The sequence below is a fragment of the Paramormyrops kingsleyae genome, chromosome 6, assembly GCF_048594095.1.
Source record: "Paramormyrops kingsleyae isolate MSU_618 chromosome 6, PKINGS_0.4, whole genome shotgun sequence".
In the NCBI taxonomy this organism is placed as follows: Eukaryota; Metazoa; Chordata; class Actinopteri; order Osteoglossiformes; family Mormyridae; genus Paramormyrops; species Paramormyrops kingsleyae.
This window is the reverse complement of record NC_132802.1, coordinates 26847094-26872292: the sequence shown is the minus strand read 5'-3', so window position 1 is coordinate 26872292 and position 25199 is coordinate 26847094. Positions and strand designations below refer to the sequence as shown.

Below are 25199 nucleotides of genomic sequence, written 5' to 3'. Positions count from 1 at the left end.
CCATGCTTAAATTTCCTCACTTTCCGTTCAGGGTCCGCGAGCGGCACAGATCACGGCGGGAGAGCATTTCGAGTTCGGGAAAAGACCGAAGCAGACACTTACCCCACGACCCTCGCACTGAGGGTCCCTGAAGCGTTTCCGAGCAGACCCGGGTGCGTCCCGCTGTGACAGTGAGAGTAATCGCTCGGGGGTGGGGGGAGTGCTTCCTTAGCAGAGTCTTTTGGCAAATGCCCCAAATGCAGCCTGGCTGCGCTGTACCTCTGCCGAGCCACCGGGGCGGCGGGCTGGAGCTGTGAGCACAGGCAGCCAGCAGTGGCGATGTTTGAATGTGGAGGGGGGACAGCGACTCCTTCACTTTCTCAGTTACAGTAGCAGGAATGCAAACCCTCCTCCCAGCCCCTTTCTGGCCACGCCCCTTTCAGGCCCCACCCCTCCAAGTGCACTTTCAGCGTGCAAAACAATACATGCACAATGCCCCAGGGGCCCCCGCTCTGTGCCGGCCCAGAGTGCTTCCTGCCCCCGCACCCCCGTCTCTCCGTCCATCTGTCTCTCCATTGTAACCCGGCCCAGCCTCCTCCACTTCTATCACCCCATCCAAAATGTCAACAAACCACTTTGGACCGCTACGCAAACAGACCCCCCCGCCCCCCAGAATGCACTGCGATCCGGCCGCCCGTAGCAGTCGCCAAGCTCAAGCCCATCTGCAGCACAAGCTGACACCTGGCTAGTAGCCATCCCGACTCCGACATGAACGTGTGACCTTTATGACCATCTTGACATGAGGGGGGGGGGGGGGGGGGATCCCAGTGATCTGGGCTCTGAGACTGATGGGCAGATTGGTGTCTCTGTTACTCACATGCAAACGGGATTGATGGACTGTTCCTACAGCCTTCTCACAGTGTCCCACACACCCGTAGCATGAGAGTGGACACCAGGTGGACACTCAAGGCTCTGTCTCTAGCATGCCTTGCGTCCGTAACCCGCCGTGCAGCTACCTGAGATCCCGGTTCCTGCATTTAACCAGGAAAATGCCACCAATGGCCAAATTTCTATAAGTTACGCTGCAACAAAAAGGATCACTTAAGTCATTCCAATTTCACCTAACATTCAATGGACTCATCATTCTCCAAAAACTACGAGAAAGAAATAAATCAGACTCTTAAATTCCCCCAGACAGGAGTCACTAACTAACAGCAAAGTACCTGCACTTTGCAGGGTAGCCCTGCTAATTGTCTTCATGCAAATAAATAGAAACACTAATACGTGAACAACAAACAATTTAAGCAAATAGTCTGTGAGCAGGAGTGACTGGGTTTCGGGGTGGTGGGGGATAATTGGGTGTGGGGGGTCACAGGCCAATCAAAGAGATACAGCCCCCAGAGGGAGGGTCTTAAAGAGAGTTAAAAGGCCATTTCTCAGCAGCACAAACAGGAAATACCAACAGAGTGTTCACATCACAGTGTGGCAGAGAAGGTCTTAACGGCAGAGAGCTTTATGCCGGGAAACACAAACACGTAGCACACGAGCGTCCCACTGAAGCTGAACCGAGCGCGGGATCCCTCTCTCTCTCGAGCGTCCCTCTGAAGCTGAACTGAGCGCGGGATCCTTCTCTGTAATTCTGTTTCTCTGTTTTTCTATATCCCCTGTCTACCTGACCTGTCTAACCCCTGTAATGTTTGTATGTGTATGGTCGGGTAGATCGGGACAAATTTCATTTCACTGCATGTTGTATCTGTACATCTGTGCATGTGACAAATAAAGCAACCTTGAACCTTGAACACGGGATCCCTCTCTCTCTCTCTCTCTCGTGTCCCTCTGAAGCTGAACCGAGCGCGGGATCCCTCTCTCTCTCGAGCGTCCCTCTGAAGCTGAACCGAGCGCGGGATCCCTCTCTCTCTCGAGCGACCCTCTGAAGCTGAACCGAGCGCAGGATCCCTCTCTCTCTCAAGCGTCCCTCTGAAGCTGAACCGAGCGCGGGATCCCTCTCTCTCTCGAGCGTCCCTCTGAAGCTGAACCGAGCGCGGGATCCCTCTCTCTCTCGAGCGTCCCTCTGAAGCTGAACCGAGCGCGGGATCCCTCTCTCTCTCACATCACAGCAACGAAGGCAGCTCACCAGAAAGCGCATTCTCTCATGTTAGTGTTGACAGTGACAGAAAACAGCGCTCAGAGGACCGCACGCATGACCGTGCGCGCGCACACAAACACAAACACACACACACACACACACAGAGGTCATGAATTCATATCTTCATGGTGGCTCTCCATTCATTTTTACGGGCATAACCCAAATCCCAACAATGATGACCTTAACCCCCACCCAGACCTAACTTTAACCATAAGTAACGATTTTTATAAAATTGAATTTCCCCAGAAATGCCCACACGCGCGCACACACTCACGCGGGGAGCCGATGGTTACAGGCCTCAGCAGATCCCCATAACACCCTAACCCTGACCCCTTCATTTAGAGACGCTGCCTTTGATCTGGGGATAACAGCATGGCAGTGTAGGGGTTTCCGTCTATCAGGACGAGCAGCGCTGCAGTCAGCTAACAGCAGCATTCCTGTAGGGTAGTGTATCCTAATCAGGTCCTCAAGGACCCAGGACCGGTCCACGTTTTTGCTCTCTCCGAGCTCCCGATTGGGAAGCACTGCTGTAAGGGACTGCCAGATATTTACAGCACTTTCTCCTTGGATCCATGATTCAATTTCCATGCCCCATAACCACCAAAACACACAGACAACACATCTCCGCAACCTTTATTTAACATAAGCCCTGTAAGGTATCCTTAACTAGAGGAGTCTAGGGAGTGCTTCACGAACAAAAACTTATACACTACATCAACTTCAGCTCCAGTGGAAGAGTCTTCCTCACATGCAAGAGCTCTGTGTCACTTTTATACAAATAGGAAGAACCAAAACCACTTCTGCAGGGGAGGGCACCTGTTTGCTGTGAATTCACACCCAGAGAGGAAGACGCTGCTGTGGGCATGAGGTTATTTCTGCACTGGGAGCTTCCAGTGGAAGAAGCTTCACTTCCTTGGTGAAGGGATGGGGGTGAGTTTCCACTAAAAGCGGAAGGCGAAGACAGAAGGACCGAGATGGATTCCTGACCTGTTGTCCAAGCTGCTCCCTATTCTGTTCACGCCAACCTTTGTGTGAACCACCATGGCAGGTGTCCAGCAGCTAAGGGGCCACAAAGAAGCCTTCTGATTGGCTGCTGTATTCGGGCGTGGCCATGGGAGACGGTTCCAGCTGGCCATTGGTGTATTTATATTAACACCCTCCAATAAACACCGCTCTCAGTCTGCACGGTCTGTAGTCAACATTCGAAAAGAAACACAAGAAAATATTCTGCCAGAGTAAACTTCTGAGAATTAAACAGCACATGGACGCCACACTCCCAGTGCTTATATATGGATCTCATTTCAGAGGAATAACGGGACAGATAACACTGAAAACAATGAACGATTTTGACAGTTCTAACAGAAGACCAGAGGTGAGAGTTTGGGTCCAGAAAGTAAAAATCCAGACCAAGATTTTTTTTCAACCAACCAATTGAGTACTCTGTGGCTGTGACTCTTCATATTCAACTGGTCGGTTGAAACAAAATCTTGGTCTGGATTTGTATTTTCTGGACCTGAACTACCCACCTCTGCAGAAGACCCAACTGAAAGTCTTCCGTCAAGCTAAGAAAGCGGTGGCTTTGATATCATGGCTGTGAATGTGATTTGACTGAAACAGCACAGGCTGGGTAAACCAGTGGAATTACCACCCTGTGCACTGATGGGGCGGCACAAAAAGCTGCATGGGGGTGCGTCTGTAATCAGCGCAGGCGGAATGTCTGCCAGGTAATTTGCGTTTAGACCACAGCTGAAGGGCACCTCCCTTTCTGGCTGAGGAGTAACACCACCCAGCCAAGCCACACGACCGTCTGTGCGCAGGCAGGCAGGAATGGCGCGTGCGATATCTGTCGCCAATCGGTTTTCAGCCCATCCATAAAAATAAAGGCAAAATAAACCCAATGAGATCTTACGGCCTGGAATTCTGGCTTGTAAAAACTACCCCTTCTGCAGGGGGCACTACAGGCCGCACCTGCAGAAGGCTCAGCTCGGGCTTGTTGGTCAGAGACAGCTGAGAGCAGATTGGCCACGGTATTGTGTTCCAGGAAGACCTACGAGCACTGCCAGGAACAGCAGCAAATGCTGCCTTTTTGCTTCCCTTTTTATTTTTAAAAACATATTTAATGACACTCACACTGGCGAACTAACAGGTGGGAAGCCCCAGGGTCTTAAAGCCCTCTCTGTTCCACCTCATTCAACTTGTCACGCAAGCTCACGCTCGGAGCGGTTTCTCCCACAAAAGTCAGACCGAGCGGCAGCCATCCGAGGCTATGAGGCGACGTCAGGAGCCACAGGGGACCTGGAGGCCAGACAGTGAGGCAGACGGGAACACGGGGACCGTACAGGGACCCCTACTGCTTTCTTTGTGCTTAGAGTATCTGCGCGTTCGCCCCACAGGGGACAAACCCACTGGGAAATCATCTAGGGAGGGAAAAGGAAAAACATGAAGGGAAAAATGTGAAACCAGAAAGAAAAAAAACGGAAATAAATAACGGTTTGCAGAACATCATTTACAGCAAGAACTACAGATATTCATGCTGGGTTATGTTTTAACGGAGGTCTGATTTTACACAAGCAGGAATCAGTGTAGGTCTCCCCTCCCTCCCCCGCTTGCCCCAGGGTGACCACGTGGCGTCCCAGCAGGGAAAACCCCGTAAAGCCACCCTCCCCCCCCCCCCACATTGCAGGCAGCTCCACCCCCGGCACACCAGTGAACCCCAAAGCCCACTCTCTGCTGTCTATATATAGTATGAACGGTGCGGCCGCCACAGAGATATGCAGCCCTACTCATTTGTGGCTCTCTTAGAGGGATGTGGAAAAAACCGGGGGGGGGGGGGTGGATCACATGCTCAGCGGCTGCTTTGTCCCCAGGCTGGAAGCTCCTTTTCTCTGGACTTAATCCTATTTGGCTGGATGAAGCGGAGGACGAAGCCCCCCCCCGACGCCACCGCTGCACCGTGACCAAGTCCATCGCTGGGAAAATTCACGACGCCGCGCTCATAAAGCACCCATTTCGTTTCACGCTTCCACACCTGTGATTCTCTGAGTGGGCCGTCCTGTTCCAACACAACGGCAAGGTCTCCAAGAGTACCTCACCAACGCCGACCTCCTTTACTACTGCACCATCAGGACGTGCGTCAGTAAACACACACTGCTCTGCACGCAGCCTGAGAGGTGAAGCCCTTCTGACTGGGCAGAAAAAGAAAATGGACAGAATAGGAGGCACACAACTGCAGCCCGCAGAAGGAGATGGGGCAGTACATGGGAGTAAGCAGGCGAGTACATGGCGAGTAAGCAGGCGAGTACATGGCAAGTACATGGGAGTAAGCAGGCGAGTACATGGGAGTAAGCAGGCGAGTACATGGCGAGTAAGCAGGCGAGTACATGGCAAGTACATGGGAGTAAGCAGGCGAGTACATGGGAGTAAGCAGCTGAGTACATGGCGAGTACATGGGAGTAAGCAGGCGAGTACATGGCGAGTACATGGGAGTAAGCAGGCGAGTACATGGCGAGTACATGGCGAGTACATGGGAGTAAGCAGGCGAGTACATGGCGAGTACATGGGAGTAAGCAGGCGAGTACATGGCGAGTACATGGGAGTAAGCAGGCGAGGAGGTACAACCGCACCCAGCACAGTGGCACCCGCGCCCTGGCTGCTGGTCATGCTGTTATTGAGCCGGGCCAAATGGCACAGGTTGATGGAATGCAGGGGAAACAGGTGTTTGGAACTGTGCTCTGTGCCTCTACTTAGTAAGGGTGTGTGAGAGGCGGGTCTATAGTGAGAGAGAGGGAAGATAAAGGGATCTGTCATGGGAAAGCCAAGCTCGGAATTCAGAGACTCTGCAATGATGTTTTTTTTCATAGGCCCTGGGGATAGGCTGTTTGAAGAGAAAACGCACACAGACATTACAGTGATGAATTCGGCTAGTCTTCCTGAACTGTCACACAACCCAGGCGACAACATCACACTTTGGCAAGCTGGAATGACATCGGTACCCAAATACAAGGGGGCCCACGTGAGTTGGTGTAACTTCAGAGTCTCAGATCATGTGACCTATGCAGCAGTCACAGTGTGTCTCATGCAACCTATGCAGAAATCACACTGCGTAAGACAGTACAGACTCTCCTCTACTTATGAACTTTCAACTTACGAACTTTCAGACATACGAACGAAGAGGACTGTAAGTCCGAATTGTGTTCCTTGGGCTCCTGGTTTCCTGTTCGCAACATCATTTTCTTTTTCTGGGCGCCAATTCCGCCTAGTACAACAACTAGCCGCTACTCCCACCGCGCAGCAGCATAACGTGCGTACTCCCAGCATGTGACCAATCAGACAAAGAAGACAATGAGAGGTTGTAACTAGCGGGATCAAACCAGGGAAGGGCCACATGACGAGCAGGGAGCCAGAGTGTATTTTCACTTAGAAACATTTCTATTTTCTGAAATGCATATGGCTCTAAGAGCATTGTCAAAAATTTCCATTTTGGGGGGTGGAAAATGCCAGGGTATTGTGAATGCAAAAATGGAGACTAATGTTTATGTATTTAAATGAAAATGTAGCCGTGTAGACGTAGTCTAAGTCTCACAAATGATATCACGCACACACACACACATGCACACAGGTATGTGATTATATCTTTGTGGGGACTCGTACGGCATTTTTACTTTTTAAACTGCGTTCACAGATCTTTGTGGGGACCCGAAAAACTGTCCCCACAATGTAAAAAAAACTTTTTTATTACACTGTGGTGGATATTTGGTCCCCACAAAGTAATATAAACCTAATCCACACACACACACAGCAACACACAGACACAAGATGACTCCTTGACCTCACTTACTGCGCTTTGTATTTCATAGGTCTAGTGCAGACTACCATGATCTGCCCCTAAGTGCCATTATCAGAGAAGCAAACCGTGCTGATGGGATGAAAATAATTAAGTTACGATCTTCAGAAGCCTTGGGAATTCAATTTGGACATAGAAAGGACAAACTAAGTTAGCAGTCAGGGAGTTTCAATTTGTTCCAGGCAGAGACGGCATGAAGTCACAGACCACAGCGCTTCCCCGGGCTTCCCCATGTCTGTGCGGCACCTCAGGGAGACAGACAGCAAGGCTGCTGAACGCATCAGAGCTCTGTTACACAGCCGCATCTGGCTGAAATGGAGCGTGCTGACAGACATGTCAGCCAGTCTAAGGATGCCTCCCAGACACGCACGATGCATCGGCCCACGTTCCTTAAAAATCTAGACGTCGGCATTGGCCTTGTGTGTCAATCCTGGCCAGGAATGCTGGCTGATATTTAAACTTCATCTAGAATCAAAGTTAGCAGCAAAAGATCTAATTTCTAAAGAGCTAAACACATAATTACTAAAATAATGGAGACGATTGCACTGGACGATCAGCTGTTTTTTGTAGGGGATGATGAGCGATTTTGGTGGTTCATTCGCCAATTTTAACTTTGCTACAGTTTCCCAAGTCGGTGCTGTTTCACTGACTTATCACTGCCTACATTATATGATGTGGTTGCTACACATGTTCACGAGATCTTAAGAAGTAATGTCACCAACATCAGTTTCACTAGATCTGTGGAGTTCAGAGGATAACTGGCTAGTAATATTAGAGAAAAATGTACTGTGTGTCGGCCAAAATTTCCACATTGGTCTGAGCGTAAATGTGCATCAGGGATGGTCAAATGCCTGCTGATAGACCCCAAAGGGTCATTCAGCGAGTGGCAATATAGCAGCACAAAACCAGTCAGTGTAGCAGGATATGGTGGGAAGTGTGGGAGCTATGGGCACTGTGGCGTCATGCTCCCCCCTCCCATAACAGGTTTATCCTCCCCCCAGCCCAGAACAGGCACGTTGCCATCAACACAAACAAGCAGAAACTCTACGCTTTGACAGCAGCACTGTACACGGGTCGACGGCATTAGCCAAGCTGCAGAGGATGCTGGGACTGGGGCAAGCAGGACTGCGATGAGCGTGACATCATAATATTGCTTGAAAAAGGAAACTACCCCCCCACTGGTGAACAGTGCTCTGGGTCTGCCCTGGTGCCTCTAGTTCCTGGCAGCAGCCACCATGCCCCCTCTGCCCGGCCCATCCCACCCCTCCCAGGCCACCTGCACCCATATGCGGCTCAACACAGTACTGTGCCAGCAGAGCCCAGGGGGCGGGTCACAGAAACGACCCTGTGCGCTATCTGCTACTCTACACCCTGCGAGACCCCAGCTACCCTGAAGCAAAGCCCTCCTCTCGCTGTCTGTGGCTCATCTAAAGCCCTCCTCTTACCATCTGTGGCTCATGTAAAGTCCTCCTCTCGCTGTCTGTGGCTCATATAAAGCCCTCCTCTCGCTCTATGTGGCTCATCTAAAGCCCTCCTCTTACCGTCTGTGGCTCATGTAAAGTCCTCCTCTCGCTGTCTGTGGCTCATGTAAAGCCCTCCTCTCGCTGTCTGCGGCTCATGTAAAGCCCTCCTCTCGCTCTATGTGGCTCATCTAAAGCCCTCCTCTTACCGTCTGTGGCTCATGTAAAGTCCTCCTCTCGCTGTCTGTGGCTCATGTAAAGTCCTCCTCTCGCTGTCTGTGGCTCATCTAAAGCCCTCCTCTTACCATCTGTGGCTCATGTAAAGCCCTCCTCTCGCTGTCTGTGGCTCATGTAAAGCCCTCCTCTCGCTGTCTGTGGCTCATATAAAGCCCTCCTCTCGCTCTATGTGGCTCATCTAAAGCCCTCCTCTTACCGTCTGTGGCTCATGTAAAGTCCTCCTCTCGCTGTCTGTGGCTCATGTAAAGCCCTCCTCTCGCTCTCTGTGGCTCATGTAAAGCCCTCCTCTCGCTGTCTGTGGCTCATGTAAAGCCCTCCTCTCTCTGTCTGTGGCTCATGTAAAGTCCTCCTCTCGCTGTCTGTGGCTCATGTAAAGCCCTCCTCTCGCTCTCTGTGGCTCATGTAAAGCCCTCCTCTCTCTGTCTGTGGCTCATGTAAAGCCCTCCTCTCTCTGTCTGTGGCTCATATAAAGCCCTCCTCTCGCTCTATGTGGCTCATCTAAAGCCCTCCTCTCGCTGTCTGTGGTTCATGAAAGGCAGGGTTCTTCAACTCTGGACCTCGATTCCAAATCCAGGCCGTGTTTTCAGTTCTCCCAGGTAGTTGTTTAATAATTACTGATTCTGATTGGTCAAAGGCTTCACACCTGACTGACAGGTAAAGGAAGGCTGGAAAACCAGCAGTGCTCGGACCCCGAGGACAGTGAGTTGAATAACCCTGATGTAAAGCTCTCCTCTGGCTGTCTGTAGCTCACAAAGCAAAGCGCTTCTCTTGCTGTCTCCCCCGTGTTTCTGAAAACTAACCCCCTTGCTCCAAACTGTTCCAAGTTCATCAAAGCATCAGGAGAAGTTTGCAGCTTTTAACTGCAACGGGCTGCAGCTGTGCTGGTCCCATCCGAGCGTGAATGAGGCCACTGAGTCACACTTAAGATGCTGGCGTCCCAGACAGCCAGTCACACGAAAGAGAGAAATGCAAAAACTCATCACCCATTCCTGCTGCAGCACTAAATGCTTTTGGCGTCACTTGCAATGAGAGAGAGGATGCAGAATCGCAATTTTTCCGAATGCGCTTTTTGATGGGCCCGTTTCATATTCTCTTGACAGTGTTGAGGATGCATCAGCTGAATGCCGTAAAGCCTGAGAATGACATACTCGCCCCCATCCCCACCTGCCCCCGGAAGGCAAAAAACTCATTTCACATAAACTTCCTGCTACTCTGGTCTAATGTACATTAACCCACCATTACTGCACAGGACTACATGCACAAACAAGTGTGCAGGTGCTGAACGTGCCCCACGCAGAGAAGCCAGCAAAGCAACAAAAGGCGCAGCATTTGGGGCAGGGGACCGGCAGGATGACCCATATGTCACTCTCTCACATGCAGAGTCACACGGCAGACGAAAACCAATATTAACAAATGTTAAGACCCACCCAGTCGACCCCTCCCTACCCCCATCTTGAGCGGGGGGGCAGGCTAAAGCCACCGTCATGAAGGGAGAGTATGAAGGTACCTCCCCTTCCCTGGGCTACACGCTTCCCATGTGCTGCCTGTGTAAAAGAGGGCCTTGGAGGACAAGGGGAGCAAGGGGCACGTTAACAAGGGTGCAAGTTTGATTTCAGCACTGGGAGGGACCAAGCCAGACCTGGACCTCCTTGCCGTCAATACACACACGGTGATCCCAAAATATTGGCAGGAACATGCCCTCCCCCCCAAGGGTCAGATTTCTGCTCGTTTGGCAGGCACAGCTTTCTGGGGCTGCAGTTAGGGGCAGTTTTCAGGTTCCACACCAGCATATCCCAAAAATACACTAAGAGGCATGCAAATACAGAGACATCCCCTGCGTTTTCACTGCACTGACCCCATCCAGCCATTTAAGGGTTTCATTGAGTCCAGGGAGGATAACTACCTCTGGTCCCTCATACGAGGACAACCGCCAAAACAGCCCATAATTCCAGGCTTCCTCTCATGAGCGTCAGGTGGCTGTAACAGAACTAGGGTCACAATGGAGACACGGCATCTGTAGGATTAGCCATACACAATATTTTCTATCAAGTGTGTGAAATGTTTAGTTTTAAATTAAAACCACATGTGAGATACAGCAATGATTCCTTGCCATTTGCCTCCATCAAACTGAGACGCTTTGATTTTAGCTGTGAATTCTGGGATTCTGTGAAAAGTCATCACTGAAGCTCTCGCTCTTTAATAGAGCTCCAACACCAAATAAAAGTAGATAAAAGATATCAATACACCATAAACAATCGATAAATCACCCAGCCCTACTGTGTTTAAGAGAAAAGGTAAAAAAAAACAGGGAAACTGTCCTTACACTGTCAAAAAGGATAATGGCATCATTGCTAAAAAGATATAAACTAACAAACAAATAAAAACATCAAATGGCCAAAAAAATCACTGTCTGCTGTTATTACATTTAACTGCACTCACTGAACTGGAAAAAAAAGGCTGAAATGATCTCTGAGGAGGCTCCTGTGTGCAGAACAAGCCTCAGTGAATTTCCAGCTGCATTGTGACCTTCCATTTGGGCCCGGATCAGATGTCACGGAGCAGGGGGACGATTATGTGAGCAAACAGAAGTATGTTTACCAAAGGAGTTCTCAGTTTTATGACTCAAGAAAGGACAAATTTCCTGTCGACACGACAGCAGTGCGCCAACACGTAATAAATGTATCAGTGAGGAAGGAAACCAGAATTTAAAGGGAGCGTGCTAGAAGCCAGCATGACTAGTCTTCACTTAATTTGAATATTGATAATTACTAATAATGGCTGCTTTGGGCAAGAGGGTCCAGCTGCAGACGCCTGTAGAGTGAAGCTCCACCCAAAATACGTGATCTTTAAGGACGTAAACTGGAGCTCCGGTTAGGGTTAGGTTTAGGTTAGGGTTTATTCGCTGTGTTGAGGTCACGTGTTTCCTGTGGAGCTCCACTCTACAGGCGTCCGCAGCTGGACCTTTCTCGCTTTGGGGGGCTATTACTAAAACGCTGTGCTTGTCTTCCTCTTAAAGCCACTGCTCAGCCAATTAGCAGCTGGGTACTACAGGTGTGGCCTAATGGGAAACGGCTTTCATTGGTGCAGCAGCAGTGAGCAGGAGGAGCCTGCGGAACACAGGAAAAAGGTGTGGGCAGCGCAGTCGGTGCAGGCAAACGCAGTCATTGCAGGCCTAGTTTATGCCTAGTGGAACTGCCCAGGGGCTGGGGTGAGGGCGGGGCCAGATGCGGGTCAGATTCGTGATATAGTGAGAGGATCAGTGACCTACCACTTTACTCCAGGTGCTTTACATGACACACATCTGCACATGCATCTGCGCACTCACTATTACAAAGGCTGCTTAGGATGTCAGGACTAGCATGGAACCCCGCAGTGTAATCTGCATGAATGAGTACTGGTTGAGTACTGAGTACTGAATGCTGGGGGAGTTCTGGCAGGGCTTTCAGAGTTAGTGGAGGCTCTCTAGGTATTTCCACTATGGCCCAGCTTGGGGGGGGGGGGGGGGGGTCTGGAGAACCTGGTTTAAGTGTTTCCAGCTAATGGTTTATTTTAGAGGCTGACGGAAGGCTCCGCACTCCCGTTAGATCCTTCAGCGAGGTGCGGTGTGGAGGACTGGGAGGACTGGGAGGACTGGGGCCCAGCCTCTGCTGCTGGCCATTTAAGGGAAGAGCGGGACCAGATGCAGGTCGATCAGAGCAAACAGAGAGAGGAGGAGGCCCAGCCACGACTGCTCTCATTTACCGTACACCAACCCCCCCCCCCTTTACAGAGCAGAAGGGGCTCCTCTGAACGGCATAACTGTATGGGTCAGCAGACTGAGCACACACGCAGCCCCCCCACCACCCCGCCGCATGGTGTTCAAGGCCGTTCCTACAGGACACGGTGAGCAGCCTGGCCTCCCCCCTGCTCCTGCACGCTGCGGCCCCCACCAAAGCCAGGGCACCTCGGCATGTTCAACAGCGAAGAAAACTAGAAACTGCTGCCTGAAATTTCCCAGAATCCCATTTCCTACAAGCATCCAGGCGGGGCAGTAAGGCGACTGTAACTGTCAAATATTTTTTTTTCCAGAAAAACTACTTTCGATGCCAAAAGCACTGCAGGACCTGAGAAAAACTGGATAAGACAGTCTACTGCAGAAAAGCTCACGTAAACGAAGCCTTCCTCCACCCCAAGGAGTTTTCGTGTGCTCAGTCTGTCAGTGAGTAAACTCATCCGTCCAGCAACCAGCCTGGTTTAACAGGACTGACGTGCTGCTTGAGGGCAGACCCAGAGGGAATGTTCCAGACAGCGCCGATCAGAAAGCCCTTCTCCACGACCTCGCCGTACCATTGCGGCCCGATTCCCCTAATGGGACAGACCTTCTCAGTCACACTTGGGGTGACCTACAAAGTATGTTTTAAGGACTGTCACTGCGGGTAATACTGCCCGCTTTTTAGCAAGCTGTCTTGCTGGCACAGCAACTCATCTGCGGAGCGAAATATCCGATCATGGCGTAATCTGAGCATGCCGCAATGAGACATCAGCAGGACTTAGGTGAAGAAAGCTCATGGGGGGGGGGTCATTCAGCGGCGGCTGGGGTGGGGAGTTCCTCACCTGCAGGCTTCCTTCCTGCTGTCCAGGCTGTCGGTGCGGTTCGCGCCCCCAGCCTCCGTCTCGCCGCCGTCCGGGTCCTGTGCCAGGTTTGCTGGGCCGGCCCCGGGCAGGGGGGTGTGTCGGCCCCGGTGGCCCTTCACCTCGGACTCGGAGCTGCGCTTGACGGCCTGCAGCTGCGCCAGGGGCACGATGTCGCAGTTGTGCGGCCGGTGCCACACCGTCTGCTGGCTGGCCGAGTTGTAGTAGTAGAAGCGGTTGTTGTTGCTGTCAAAGAGCTCCCACCACTGGCTGCCGTCGGACTGGCGCACGGCCACGTCGGGGGGGGGCTCCCAGCCGCACTCCCCCGTCGCCAGGTTCACATACATGCGCTCGCGCGACCGTGGCTCAAGGATCTCCACCCAGTCAGAGCTGCGAGGGCAGAAGGGGGGGGGGGGGGGGGACTGTTAGCCAGACCCTGGAGATACAGCACACACAACCCCAGCACACTGCGACCACAACCACCACGTGAAACTAGGACTTTTTTTAATTAATGACTTTCCACTGGAATTATGACTCCTGTGACCCCTTTATGCAAACCCATCCCTCATCCATCACTGATCCTGGTCAGGGCTGTGGGGGCGATGGGGAGAAGGGACCCCTGAATAGGATGGCTGTCTTAGACAATCTGAGAAGGTCAAACCATCAATGAGAACTTGGGAAAAATCCAGAAATACTCCAGTCAAAACAACCCCAGTCATAAATAAAATCCAGAAAGAGTGACTAAACGATCAATGTCAGATGGCGGGCAACCGACTGAGGATTTGTAAAAAAAAATAGGTCTATATAAATGTAGGTTGAAAGCTGAAGAGTGCGACTGGGTAAATGCCCCCCCCCCAAATCATGTGCACCACTGAAGTGGAAAGCCGACATCAAGGTGAAACGACGTGCGGACTTGTCACAGCCGAGAGTCACGTCTGAGGAGAATGTTCATAATCACTCATTGAGAGCATTTCCAAAAATAGGCATGATCACACGAACCCACAGTCATGATCATTCAATAAAACGATGCGGTTCTACGAAGTGGAACCCCCAAGGTGTCGGGGAGGGGGGCGCAGAGCAGACAGCATTGCTATGTAGATTACAGGAAAGGCGAAGAAAGACAAAACAGACACTGCTCCCCGCATTCACTTACTTCCCTCCGTGAAAGTTTGACTGGGTGAGGGGGAAGGGGTGGGGGGGCCACTTCTTCACAGGGCTGATCGGCAGTAATGTGGCAGCTTGTTGGAGGGGGAGGGGGATGGGAGAGGGGAGGGTTGCTGGGCTAATCGCTCCTTGAGGAGACAAAACAAAGAATATCCCGCAAGGGCCAAGTGCCCTCTTCCCTCTGTCCTGAGAAGCCTTGAGTACCAGGGAAGATGTTAAGAGTCAAACACAGAGACACAGAAGGAGAGGCTTTTTCCAAGGGGGAAAGTGTGAGGCATGAGGGCAGCCGTGTGGCAGAGATGTACACATGTGCCGGGCAGGTGTAAAGGTTTTCACGGAGAGACTGGGGCCATGCTCCTGTCAGGAAAGGGTGAGGGGGGGGGGGGCTGGGGGGACTGCGGAAAGTCACACACACATACGCACATTCCTCAGGGATGTTCACACGGGGATAACAGCAAGGCCACGTCGGGATAAACCCTGACCTGACCCCTCAAAGACCCAGCTGACGGTACCCGGCCTGCTGGCTGGAGTTACCCTCAACCGTGACTTTTTGCTCAGGCACACAGAGCAGCTATAGTTCAGCCACTGTAACCCCCACCCCCCTGCCCCGCCTCATCCCTGCCCCGAACGGCAGCACACAGGAGGCAAGAAAGGGATGTGGGACATGTCGGGACATGTCAGAAGACACGCTGGGCCGGGTGAGCGAGCGAGACACACAGGGTGAACTGGCCCCAGGCAGCAGGAAGACCTGCTCTGAAAACACAAAAAGATCCATAAAAATTAACCCCTGGCTGACAGAGGCCTGAAGTGTCCCAGCCTCGGCCCAGAGAGGAGCGGCAGGACCGGCTGGGAAATGCCTGCACCATAAGGCCATAGACCCACTGGTGTTCAGGTAGTGCGTACAGATCCAAACACTCAATGCACAGGGGACAAAGAGAGCACCATTAAGTGGGGGGGGGGGGGGGGGGGTGTGTGAACTGACCAAGATCAGGAAGAGTATTCATCTAATTATAGGTTTAATTTTAACTCTCGGGCCTGGAGGCGACAGAGGATAATGAAAAATAACCACACATGATGGTTTACTGAGCCGCCTGGCCGGGTCACTACGTTTAGGGGGCAATGTGTCACTGACACCACCGTGGAACACAGATTCTCTGCGGTTCACATTCACATGCACACCTGCAAGCAGGTCCCACAACATACAAGGGGGAGGGGGGGTGACTCACTGGAGCTGGTGACTTTCCAGCGGTTAAATCCAAGTGGCCCTGCAACTGTGGTGACCAGATGGTGCAACACAAGGTCAGCTTCAGTCACACAGTCTGGGAGCTCATTCCGCATGCCAGTAGAGAGGGGCCTCAGCTATTACGGGCCGTCTGTGAGAGAAGGCCTCGCTATCACGGGCCGTCTGTGAGAGAAGGCCTCGCCATCACGGGCCGTCTGTGAGAGAGGGCCTCACCATCACGGGCTGGCTGTGAGAGAGGGCCTAGCTACCATGGGCCATCTGTGAGAGAGGGCCTCGCCCTCATGGGCTGGCTGTGAGAGAGGGCCTAGCTACCATGGGCTGGCTGTGAGAGAGGGCCTTGTTACCATGGGCCATCTGTGAGAGAGGGCCTCGCCCTCATGGGCTGGCTGTGAGAGAGGGCCTAGCTACCATGGGCTGGCTGTGAGAGAGGGCCTAGCTACCATGGGCTGGCTGTGAGAGAGGGCCTTGCTACCATGGGCTTGCTGTGAGAGAGGGCCTTGCTACCATGGGCCATCTGTGAGAGAGGGCCTCGCCCTCATGGGCTGGCTGTGAGAGAGGGCCTAGCTACCATGGGCTGGCTGTGAGAGAGGGCCTAGCTACCATGGGCTGGCTGTGAGAGAGGGCCTTGTTACCATGGGCCATCTGTGAGAGAGGGCCTCACTCTCATAACTGATTTCATCTCCATGGACCATCTGGGTGAGAGAGCCTTATGACTGTGGATCATCTGTGAGAGAGGACTGTCTGTGAGTGAGGGCTTCACCATTATGTGCCTTCTGTAAGATAGACCATCTGTTAGAGAGGGTCTTGTTACCACAGACCATTTATGAGAGAGGGCCTCGTCACCGTGGGCCATTAGTGAGAGAGGCCCCTGTCAGCGAAAGAAGGCCTCGTCACCGCAGGTTGTCTGTGTGAGAATCTGTGACAGAGGGCCTCGTCATCATGGGCCGTCTGTGAAAGAGGGCTTTGTCTGTGAGAGAGGGCCTCTTGAGCACAGACTGTCTGTGAAAAAGCCCATCTATGATAGAGGGCCTCACCACCATGGGGCATCTCTGAATCATGGCGGATACAGCTGTGGGGAGAGATGCCGCAATGACACGTCAAGTCTCTCTTTCTTGCATACACACACGCGCATGAACACACCAGGGCAGGCGGGACATGTTGCACAGACGAAAGTGTGAAACATCCGGCACAAACTCAGAACATGAGGATAAAGATGTACGGGATACGTAGTACAAAGTCTATACAAACACACAGGTAAAAACAAAGCATCTCTGTCTGCCAAAACATCTGAGAGCAAGAGCAGGAGGCAGGTTTACAGAGTAATGAGCGTCACGCCTATTACCTCCCAGCATCTCTGCCTTGACAGGACAAGAGCCCCCTCCGTATATACAAACACAGCACTCATACTGTCAGGGAGTTCTGAGGGGGGAGGGGACTGTGAAAGCGACTTCTGAAAACAATTTCAACAACCCCCGCTCCACCCCCACTGGAGCGCCAGGGGCAAAAGAGGCATGTTCGGACGTGGTTTTCCACAGAAACGTGGAGCTAGACGACACCGTGTTCAAACAGATGGTGTGTTTTGCTCACAGCACCTCTGACTTCGCCAGGAGTTTTGGAAGCTTAACCAATCCAATAAACTCTCATATAAAGCAAACAGACTCATTTTACGAGCACGTTTGCCGATTTCACACCCGCCGAGGTTCCCGCTGCGCCGGGGGGACTAAACGAAACTAATCAGCCCCAGAGCCACTGTGCCTCCAATGTGCCGGGTATCCAAAACCTGTGCCGCAGTAGGGATTTCACTGCAGATGCTGAGAATGACCCCCCCACTACCCGCCAATTCGGATCCGGAAATCAAAAAAGGCCCATAACCACGACTGTGCCCTAAAAGGGCGACTCCGTACGTAAAGATAGACGGCGGGATGTGAAGACGACGGCCATGGGACAGCCGAGGTGGGAAAGTCGCGTACGGCCTGCATTTCGGGAGTCAGGCTGCATGCAGGCACTCTGCTCCGCATTAAAGCGACAGGCTGGCTGCTGGTGGGCCACTCCTTAAAATTACACGTTTTGCCTTCCGAGGGATTTAAAAAAAAAAAAAAAAAAAAAAGCATTTTCACAATTAGCCTTGAAGAAAGAGGCAGCCGCTCTCGCACATGGAGTTAACACGTTTAGGCAAGGAGGCATTCTTGTCTTGGTCTGCAAGTTCTGCCACACTGCTGCACCAGATAAGAGGCATCCCCTCCGGACCTGCCGGCTGCTGCTTCCTGTCCGGATGGCCGGACGGGAGATTTTCCCCCTGAGTGCCACAGAAGCTCCTAAGCGTTTAGGGGAGATCTTCTCTGGCTGACAGCAGTGATTGTACGTATGACTGGTAAAGTGTAGATGCCCCATGAGGACAGGACGAGGGTCAGAGTCCAGCCTGACGCAGAGCACTGGCTGAGGGGAGCGGATGCAGCAGCCAGGCCGCAGCTAGGCTAACATGCTCTGGTAAAAGGCTACGTGTGCATGGCTGTTAATCAACCTCACGGTTTTTTGTTACAGACATCAACACTCTTTCAGATGAGCAATCGTACCATGGAGGCCACACCCTTAGCCACAATTTTATCCCGACTTCATCGGAGGCAAAGTAAACAGGAAAGCCTCCCCTCTCTCTGCCACACACATAAGCTGTTAAACCTGGGAGTCTTAGCCTGCCTTTCTATAATACACATATCAATAAAAGGCATACACACAGCCACAACCCTGGCACTCTGCCTTAGACTCCTGCAGGAGTCCATACTTGAACACTGACAGCCGGTAGTCAGCCGACGTCAGACATTTACGGTCTACAGCGCATCTATACACCTTCCCAGAAGCACTGACGCAGAAGCACAAATAATCTCATTAAATAGGCAGCGAGACAGCAGCAGGAATAGCAGGGCCTCCTAATTCCCGCTTACCAGGAATTACGTTACGTCTAATGGTGCAGGCAGCGCGGATCAGCCAATTTTCCCCGGGAGTTTTCCATACAAAAGGCCCGACCTGCCGGACAACCATCACCTGATCCGTTTGTATCTCCTCTTACTCTGACAGCACCGTCCAAGCAGAACAAGGGTGAACAACAAAAGAGCCACGCGTCAAGGACGAGCAGGAAGGCCTGCCTACGTCCCCCCCTCCCCCCATGTGTGTGGTGAAGAGGGGGACTTCCTGCCAGGCCCTCAAGGTTCACACCTGACCGAGACGAAAACGTAGCGTCAAACTTTGTTTGTCAGAAGATTTAAACTAAGGGGAGAGGGGGTTTCTTGCTAGGGGGGCAGGGGTGTACAAGAAAGGTTCCACACTCTGCTGTGGTTACGAGGACACAAACAGGGGTTCTACCAAACAGGCACAGGCGTCTAAGAGATTGCCTGCTCACTGCAGCTGGGGCCCCCAGCAGATAGACAGCGAAGGAAAAAAGCTGCCTTAAGGTTTAATGTGAGCCTCAAATTAGCAGGATGGAGGAAAAAAGTGGCTGGGGGGGGGGGCACTGGGAGCTCAGAAAAAGAGCTGTTTGGGAACGAGGGCAGGCGATGGGGGTTTCGGTTGGGAGAGGGAGGCCTGCCCTTCTGTCCTGGAACCCACAGATAATTTGTCCACCTGAGACTAGTGTTCTTCAAACGCAATGACTACAACCAATTGGGGGAGGCGGGTGTAGCTCAAAACTAGAGAGTTGGGGATTCCCTGCAGAAGAAGGGGACTCAGCCTCCCCACAGGGGGGGCTCCTGAGCCGGCATTCCTCCTATTAATAACCTAATCTCTGCTGTAATAGGACACCCAGCACTGGGCGCACCTTCATAAGGCAGGAATTCAGGCTGCATCACGAAGCAGAACGAAGCGGTGGCGGGGGGAGCTTATACTGTGCCTGTCCCCTACCCCCCAGAATTTAAAAACAAAACGGGCTGAGACTCAAATGGGCGTGATTCCATTCAGTGGCGTTCGCAACAGGTTGCCTGCTGGGCCCCAGCTTTTTTGGCACCAGGTTGAGCTGTTTCTACAGCAGGATACCAGAGGACACATAAATAACGCAAAAGACAAAGAAGGAAAAACACACGTCCCCCCCACCCCCGAGTCATGGTAAGGCCAAGTGACACACAGCCAAGTAACCAGGAAGGCAGCCACCCCGCTCAGGTGACCGACCCCCCTAGCGTCTTCGAGGGGCCTGGCCGATAACGGGCCACTCTCTCTGTGAAATCACAGCTAAAAATAGTCGCAAGGTGCCGAGAATAGCAGGAACCTCCCGGAGACTAAAAACAGCGGAATGGGGAGGGGGGGGCGAGCATTGCGTGGGGGACCACGCATATACACACCCAAAAACATTACAAAGACGAATGCTGAAGCTCACACTGAGGTCGGAGGGCGGCACACGCAAAGGGGAAGAGGGACAGGCAGAAGCAGCTTCAGACCTTAAAGGGGAGGAGGGACAGGCAGAAGCAGCTTCAGACCTTAAAGGGGAGGAGGGACAGGCAGAAGTAGCTTCAGACCTTAAAGGGGAGGAGGGACAGGCAGAAGCAGCTTCAGACCTTAGAGGGGAGGAGGGACAGGCAGAAGCAGCTTCAGATATTAAAGGGGAGGAGGGACAGACATAGGCAGCTTCAGACATTAAAGGGGAGGAGGGACAGGCAGAAGCAGCTTCAGACATTAAAGGGGAGGAGGGACAGACATAGGCAGCTTCAGACATTAAAGGGGAGGAGGAACAGACATAGGCAGCTTCAGACCTTAAAGGGGAGGAGGGACAGGCAGAAGCAGCTTCAGACATTAAAGGGGAGGAGGGACAGACATAGGCAGCTTCAGAAACATGACAAGCTGCAGGTGAAGGAATAAAACACAGTAAGGCTTAGACACGCATCGCCCCAGATCACAGAGAGAAAAGGCTCAAGACACTTGGGGGGTGGGGGGGTGGTGAGTCATGGAACAGCCGCTTGTTTTCCTGTTCAGGAGGGTAAGTGGATTACGAACGATCTTTAATCTCTTTGGCGGGGGCGGGGGTTCCTATTTCTGAGCATCTGCTGAATTACTTGTGCAGTGATTGAAATGATCGTTTCAGCAGAAATGCACCCCCCACACACACACCCCTGACATGCGATACAGAGCCCCGATGTGGCACACACCAGCAAACCTCTCAGAAACACTCTCCGCCGTCCGGCTCACAAGACGCTCCGTTGAGGGCCATCACTCCCACACCCCCCGGCCCCTATCAGCCGGCCCTTTGCTGCAGTAAGTGCCGCACTTTGGTGATCAGCAGCACTGGCGGCCCGCTGGTATCTGCACGGCCGGTCACACAATGCCGCCCCTGTTCTGGAAACAACCCACTGCAGCAGTGCCAACCTTTGAACACCGGCTGCTGGGGTAGTCAAGACACCGTCTCCAGGCAGGGCCATGGGGGGGTGGGGGGACGTGGGCTCAAGTTCCGTGTACTTCCTGCCTGAAGACGCCAAGTCCATTCTGAGCTGCAGTGACATTCTCCCTTCCTGGACCACTGGCCGACATCATGAGGAAGACGCCCTGCTCTCTGTGGCCTTTCCAAGTCCCGCCGACCACCTCAGTGTCTATAAAAAGCAGAACCCGTCCCACATGTGGCCATTTTTAAACGTGTCCACCCCACAGGTGCCAGCCCCTGCACGCTGCGCCCGTCACGGGGAATCGGCCGCACACGGCCCCATCGACCAGAGACGGCTTCTGTTCCTCCTGGCATCTGAGGAGGCCGACGCGCATCTGTTGCGAATCGCGAGTTTCGGCAGAACGCATAGCGAACGCGTTAACCCCGCTGGGCCGGGTTCAGGGGGGGCTAGGACACAGCGGCAGATGTGCAGGTCTGCTCTGTGTGTTTGGAGGGCATGTGTAGAATGCAGAGCACACAGCAACTGTGGCGGGACACGGGAGAGATCAGCACACCTCTCAGGTTACTCTGACAATGAGGCTTTGTTGGGGGGGGGGGGGCTCACTTTCTCAGCACCGTTTATGTCTTTAAATCTGCATTAAGCCCCCTCCACTCCCTACCGTCCCCCAATAAAGCACACCTTAAACCAAGGATTACTGACTCCCGAGCGCTTTATCCCTGAAATGTGTCACAGGAGCTGTGGAGAGTCCTACCCTTAAGCAGGGGCTTAGAGACACAGCTTAGGCCGCCAGCGGGACCGGGCACTCAACGGGACCGGGCTGCTACCAGGACCGGGACCCATGTCCCTTCGAAACCTGCTTTTCTGGACTTCCAGCTGAACTACGAGGCACAGCCTGTGTGATGGGGCTGCTGTGATTCTGAGAGGGGAAATCACAAATAAGGGCCCATCCTCCCCCCCCCCCATTCCAGAATGCTGGGGCCCCTGCGAGTCATAAAGACCCTTATCTGATCCTGACGCTGGGAATGATGGGGCCCCGAGTGTCTAGACAGTGAGCCTCTGGCCAGACATATGCAGAGGCCCAAACATTCTGCTGTGCAGGGACGGTAACTCAGTAGCAAAGGGAGCCTCACTGCAACCCCCCCCCCCCCGCCCCCAAATCTAGAACCTTCAGGAAGAGAACTGGGAAGAGATGGTTCTGTATGAAAAAGGCCGCTCGAACCACAGGCTGCACATCTGCTGGAGTTTCAGGTTCTTCCGGACGTGCAGGGATAAAGTGTCCGGGTGAGACAGATGGCAGAATCAGGAGCGGGACGCAGGAAGCATGCAGGGAGGGGCGAAAGCGATGCTTTAAAAACGTGTGGCTCCTTCCTGGGATGTAATCGGAGCCCCCGCACCTGCCCCCCCCCCCCAATGGTCCCCTCTACTAGGCTGATAGGTCAGCACCTGCGAGCCGTGCAACGATGGCGTGATCTGCGACTGTTTGAGAGCTGGAAAAACCCTCTCATGCAAATTATTTTGTATTCACTGCATTTCCCGGCCAGGTTAGACCCCGCCCCTTTTATCCTGATACCCCGCCCCCTGTTATCCTGTTACCCCGCCCCCTGTTATCCTGTTACCCCGCCCCTGGCTAATCCCACTGCATGGAAACAGGATGGGCCAACCGAATCCATCCTTGTCTTCTCTCTCTCTCCACCCTCCTCTGAAAGCCTACAGTGTTTGTGTTTGTATAGGTTTTATGGCTGGGGGGGGGGGGGGGCAAGCAGCTGTCCTTGTCCATTTGTAAGGGTGGGGGGGGGGATAAATTAAAGGCAACAAATGCTGGGCCTCATGCAGGAAAAGGAGATGCTGCTGGGCAGGGCCCTGCCTGTCCCTCCCAGCTAGCGTTACCGCCTTGGCCACCCAAGCCACACCCACCAGAGCCACGCCCATCAGAGCCACGCCCAGATGGGCCAGAGCCACGCCCATCAGAGCCACGCCCAGATGGCCCAGAGCCACTCCTCATGCCACCTCCCGCAGCACTCTGCTCCTGGGTCCTCCTCCCCGCATGATGACAGAACAGACCTCACTCACAGAGCCTAGCACCTCATTGGCAGAACCAGTCAGCATGTAAGTAAACCTACGATTTCTATGTAGTTATAATGCCGGCATGGTGGGGGTCGGGGGGGTTGGTCACATTAAAATGTGAGAGATGGAAGCAGGTGATGGGATGTCTGTGTCAAGCGTGATGGGTCCCTTAAGAATGCCAAGAGGGTCAGCGTGGCACGCTCTGCCTAGACACGGTACGACATCCACCTGTGATGCCCGACATATTCTGGGTGCATGAATCTCACTTCACATAAGCTGGTACCCCCAGCTGCCAATCTTACGGTGTGGGGGCACAGTGGTGGCTCCTCCCTCTTTGCTCATAAGGAAGCAGAGACAGGAAGTGACTGACATGAAAAGCCCCCATCTGTGGCGTCTGAGACAGAATGTGACCCCCCCCCCCCCACCACCACCAGGTGTAGGGCCAGAGGGGGGGGGGGGTACAGGAAGGAAAAGGACAGCTCCGGTGCTGTGATGGGGCTGAATCATTTTCCCTATCTGAAAGTTGAGCTCATTCCTTATAACATCCATACAGCACAATGAAACACCCCCACTGCCCCCCCAGGAGTGAGTGTTGGGGGAAGGTGGGGGGGGGGGTCAACCGCCGTGCAGGGCCGTGAGAAGACAAATCGCAGCGCTGCTCAGCATGTTCCCATGTGCCCATGTGCGTACCATGGCCCACAGCCTCTATGAACTCCTCCTGCTCCCCTTAAAGGCTGCACGACGCTGAGGGCCCACAGCCTCTATGAACTCCTCCTGCTCCCCTTAAAGGCTGCATGACGCTGAGGGCCCACAGCCTCTATGAACTCCTCCTGCTCCCCTTAAAGGCTGCACGACGCTGAGAGCCCACAGCCTCTATGAACTCCTCCTGTTCCCCTTAATGGCTGCATGACGCTGAGGGCCCACAGCCCGCCATGACTAAGTGCCCTCGGGTGGCTCTGTAACAGGACCACACAGGAAGGTCTTTACGAGAAGCAGGAGCGTGTGGGGCAGGGTGGGGCACAGCCAGCAGCAGTCCATCCACCCCCCACCCACTGAGGAACATCACCCCTTAGCCAATCCTATAGCAGCACCGAGCATTTTCTCATTATCGGAAGAACCATACAAGACAATGCATTCAGCCAGAGGGCCACCTGCTCCACAGGGCAGGATAATCCAGGACAACTTAACACATAGATGACTGCACTTTATTAGACACAAACACATAGTAATGAGTGAGGAGTAATGAGTAACTTCAAATGTTTCTTGTGAGGTTCCTCAATGTTGGAAACCATCCACATGTGGCCGTCAGAAGCCCTCAACTTTCAATAAACGCTTCAAAACCCATCTGTTCCAGGAACACCTCGACCATCCCTCTAACCGCTGACCTACTTCATTTTCATCTGCTTTCGCTTGGCTGGTCTTGGGTATCCTGAATGAGCTGATCTGAATCGCTCTCACTAGGATCTTGCTACGTTTGTATGTCTTGTATAGCTCTAGCGCTGATGCTAACTCACACCTGATGTTGATCCTTCATTGGAGGATCAGTCTAGCCGCCCTTATGCCTAGTTGACTCCTTGACGGCTGTATGCTTGTCATGAACTATCTGCCTTACAGCGCAATGGTCAAAAGCCAAATAAGTAAATGTAAATATAAGATTCAACAAATGTGTTTCCAGAGATGCATACCACTGAGCTGCGGCTCTCTCCTTTGACCTTTCTCACAAACAGCAGGTTTTTAATTTCAGAACGGCCATTAACTGGATATTCATCACAGCATCATCTGTAAATTCTAGTGTGTAAAAATCCCAGGAGGGCAGCTGTTTCTGAGATGCTGGAATCACCACATCTGGCACCAACAATCACTCTGCATTCAAAATAATAATTTCAGCCAGCCTATCGCTTATTCAAACGGAAATGAACACCTCTTGACCGTTTGCCTGGTTTATATTTTGAAGTCTAGCCACTTGTGTTAACGAGCAGGTGCTTAATCATCTATATCTAATTCAATTATTTTAAATCAATTAAGTATTCATGAAACATACGATGCCAATGGCACTATCCCACTTTGTAAAATGCAAAATGTCCCCAAGAGAATC

General features: G+C 52.7%; 1 protein-coding gene across 1 annotated transcript in view; it reads right to left on the bottom strand.

Annotated features, from left to right (window-relative positions):
• The window catches only part of LOC111860616 (rho GTPase-activating protein 39-like), a 46544-nt gene that overhangs the window by 15654 nt on the left and 5691 nt on the right, over positions 1–25199 (bottom strand). Inside the window, exon 2 of the mRNA XM_072712946.1 lies at positions 13259–13666. Coding sequence (XP_072569047.1) covers positions 13259–13666 — 408 coding nt within the window. The remainder of the gene's footprint in view (positions 1–13258; positions 13667–25199) is intronic.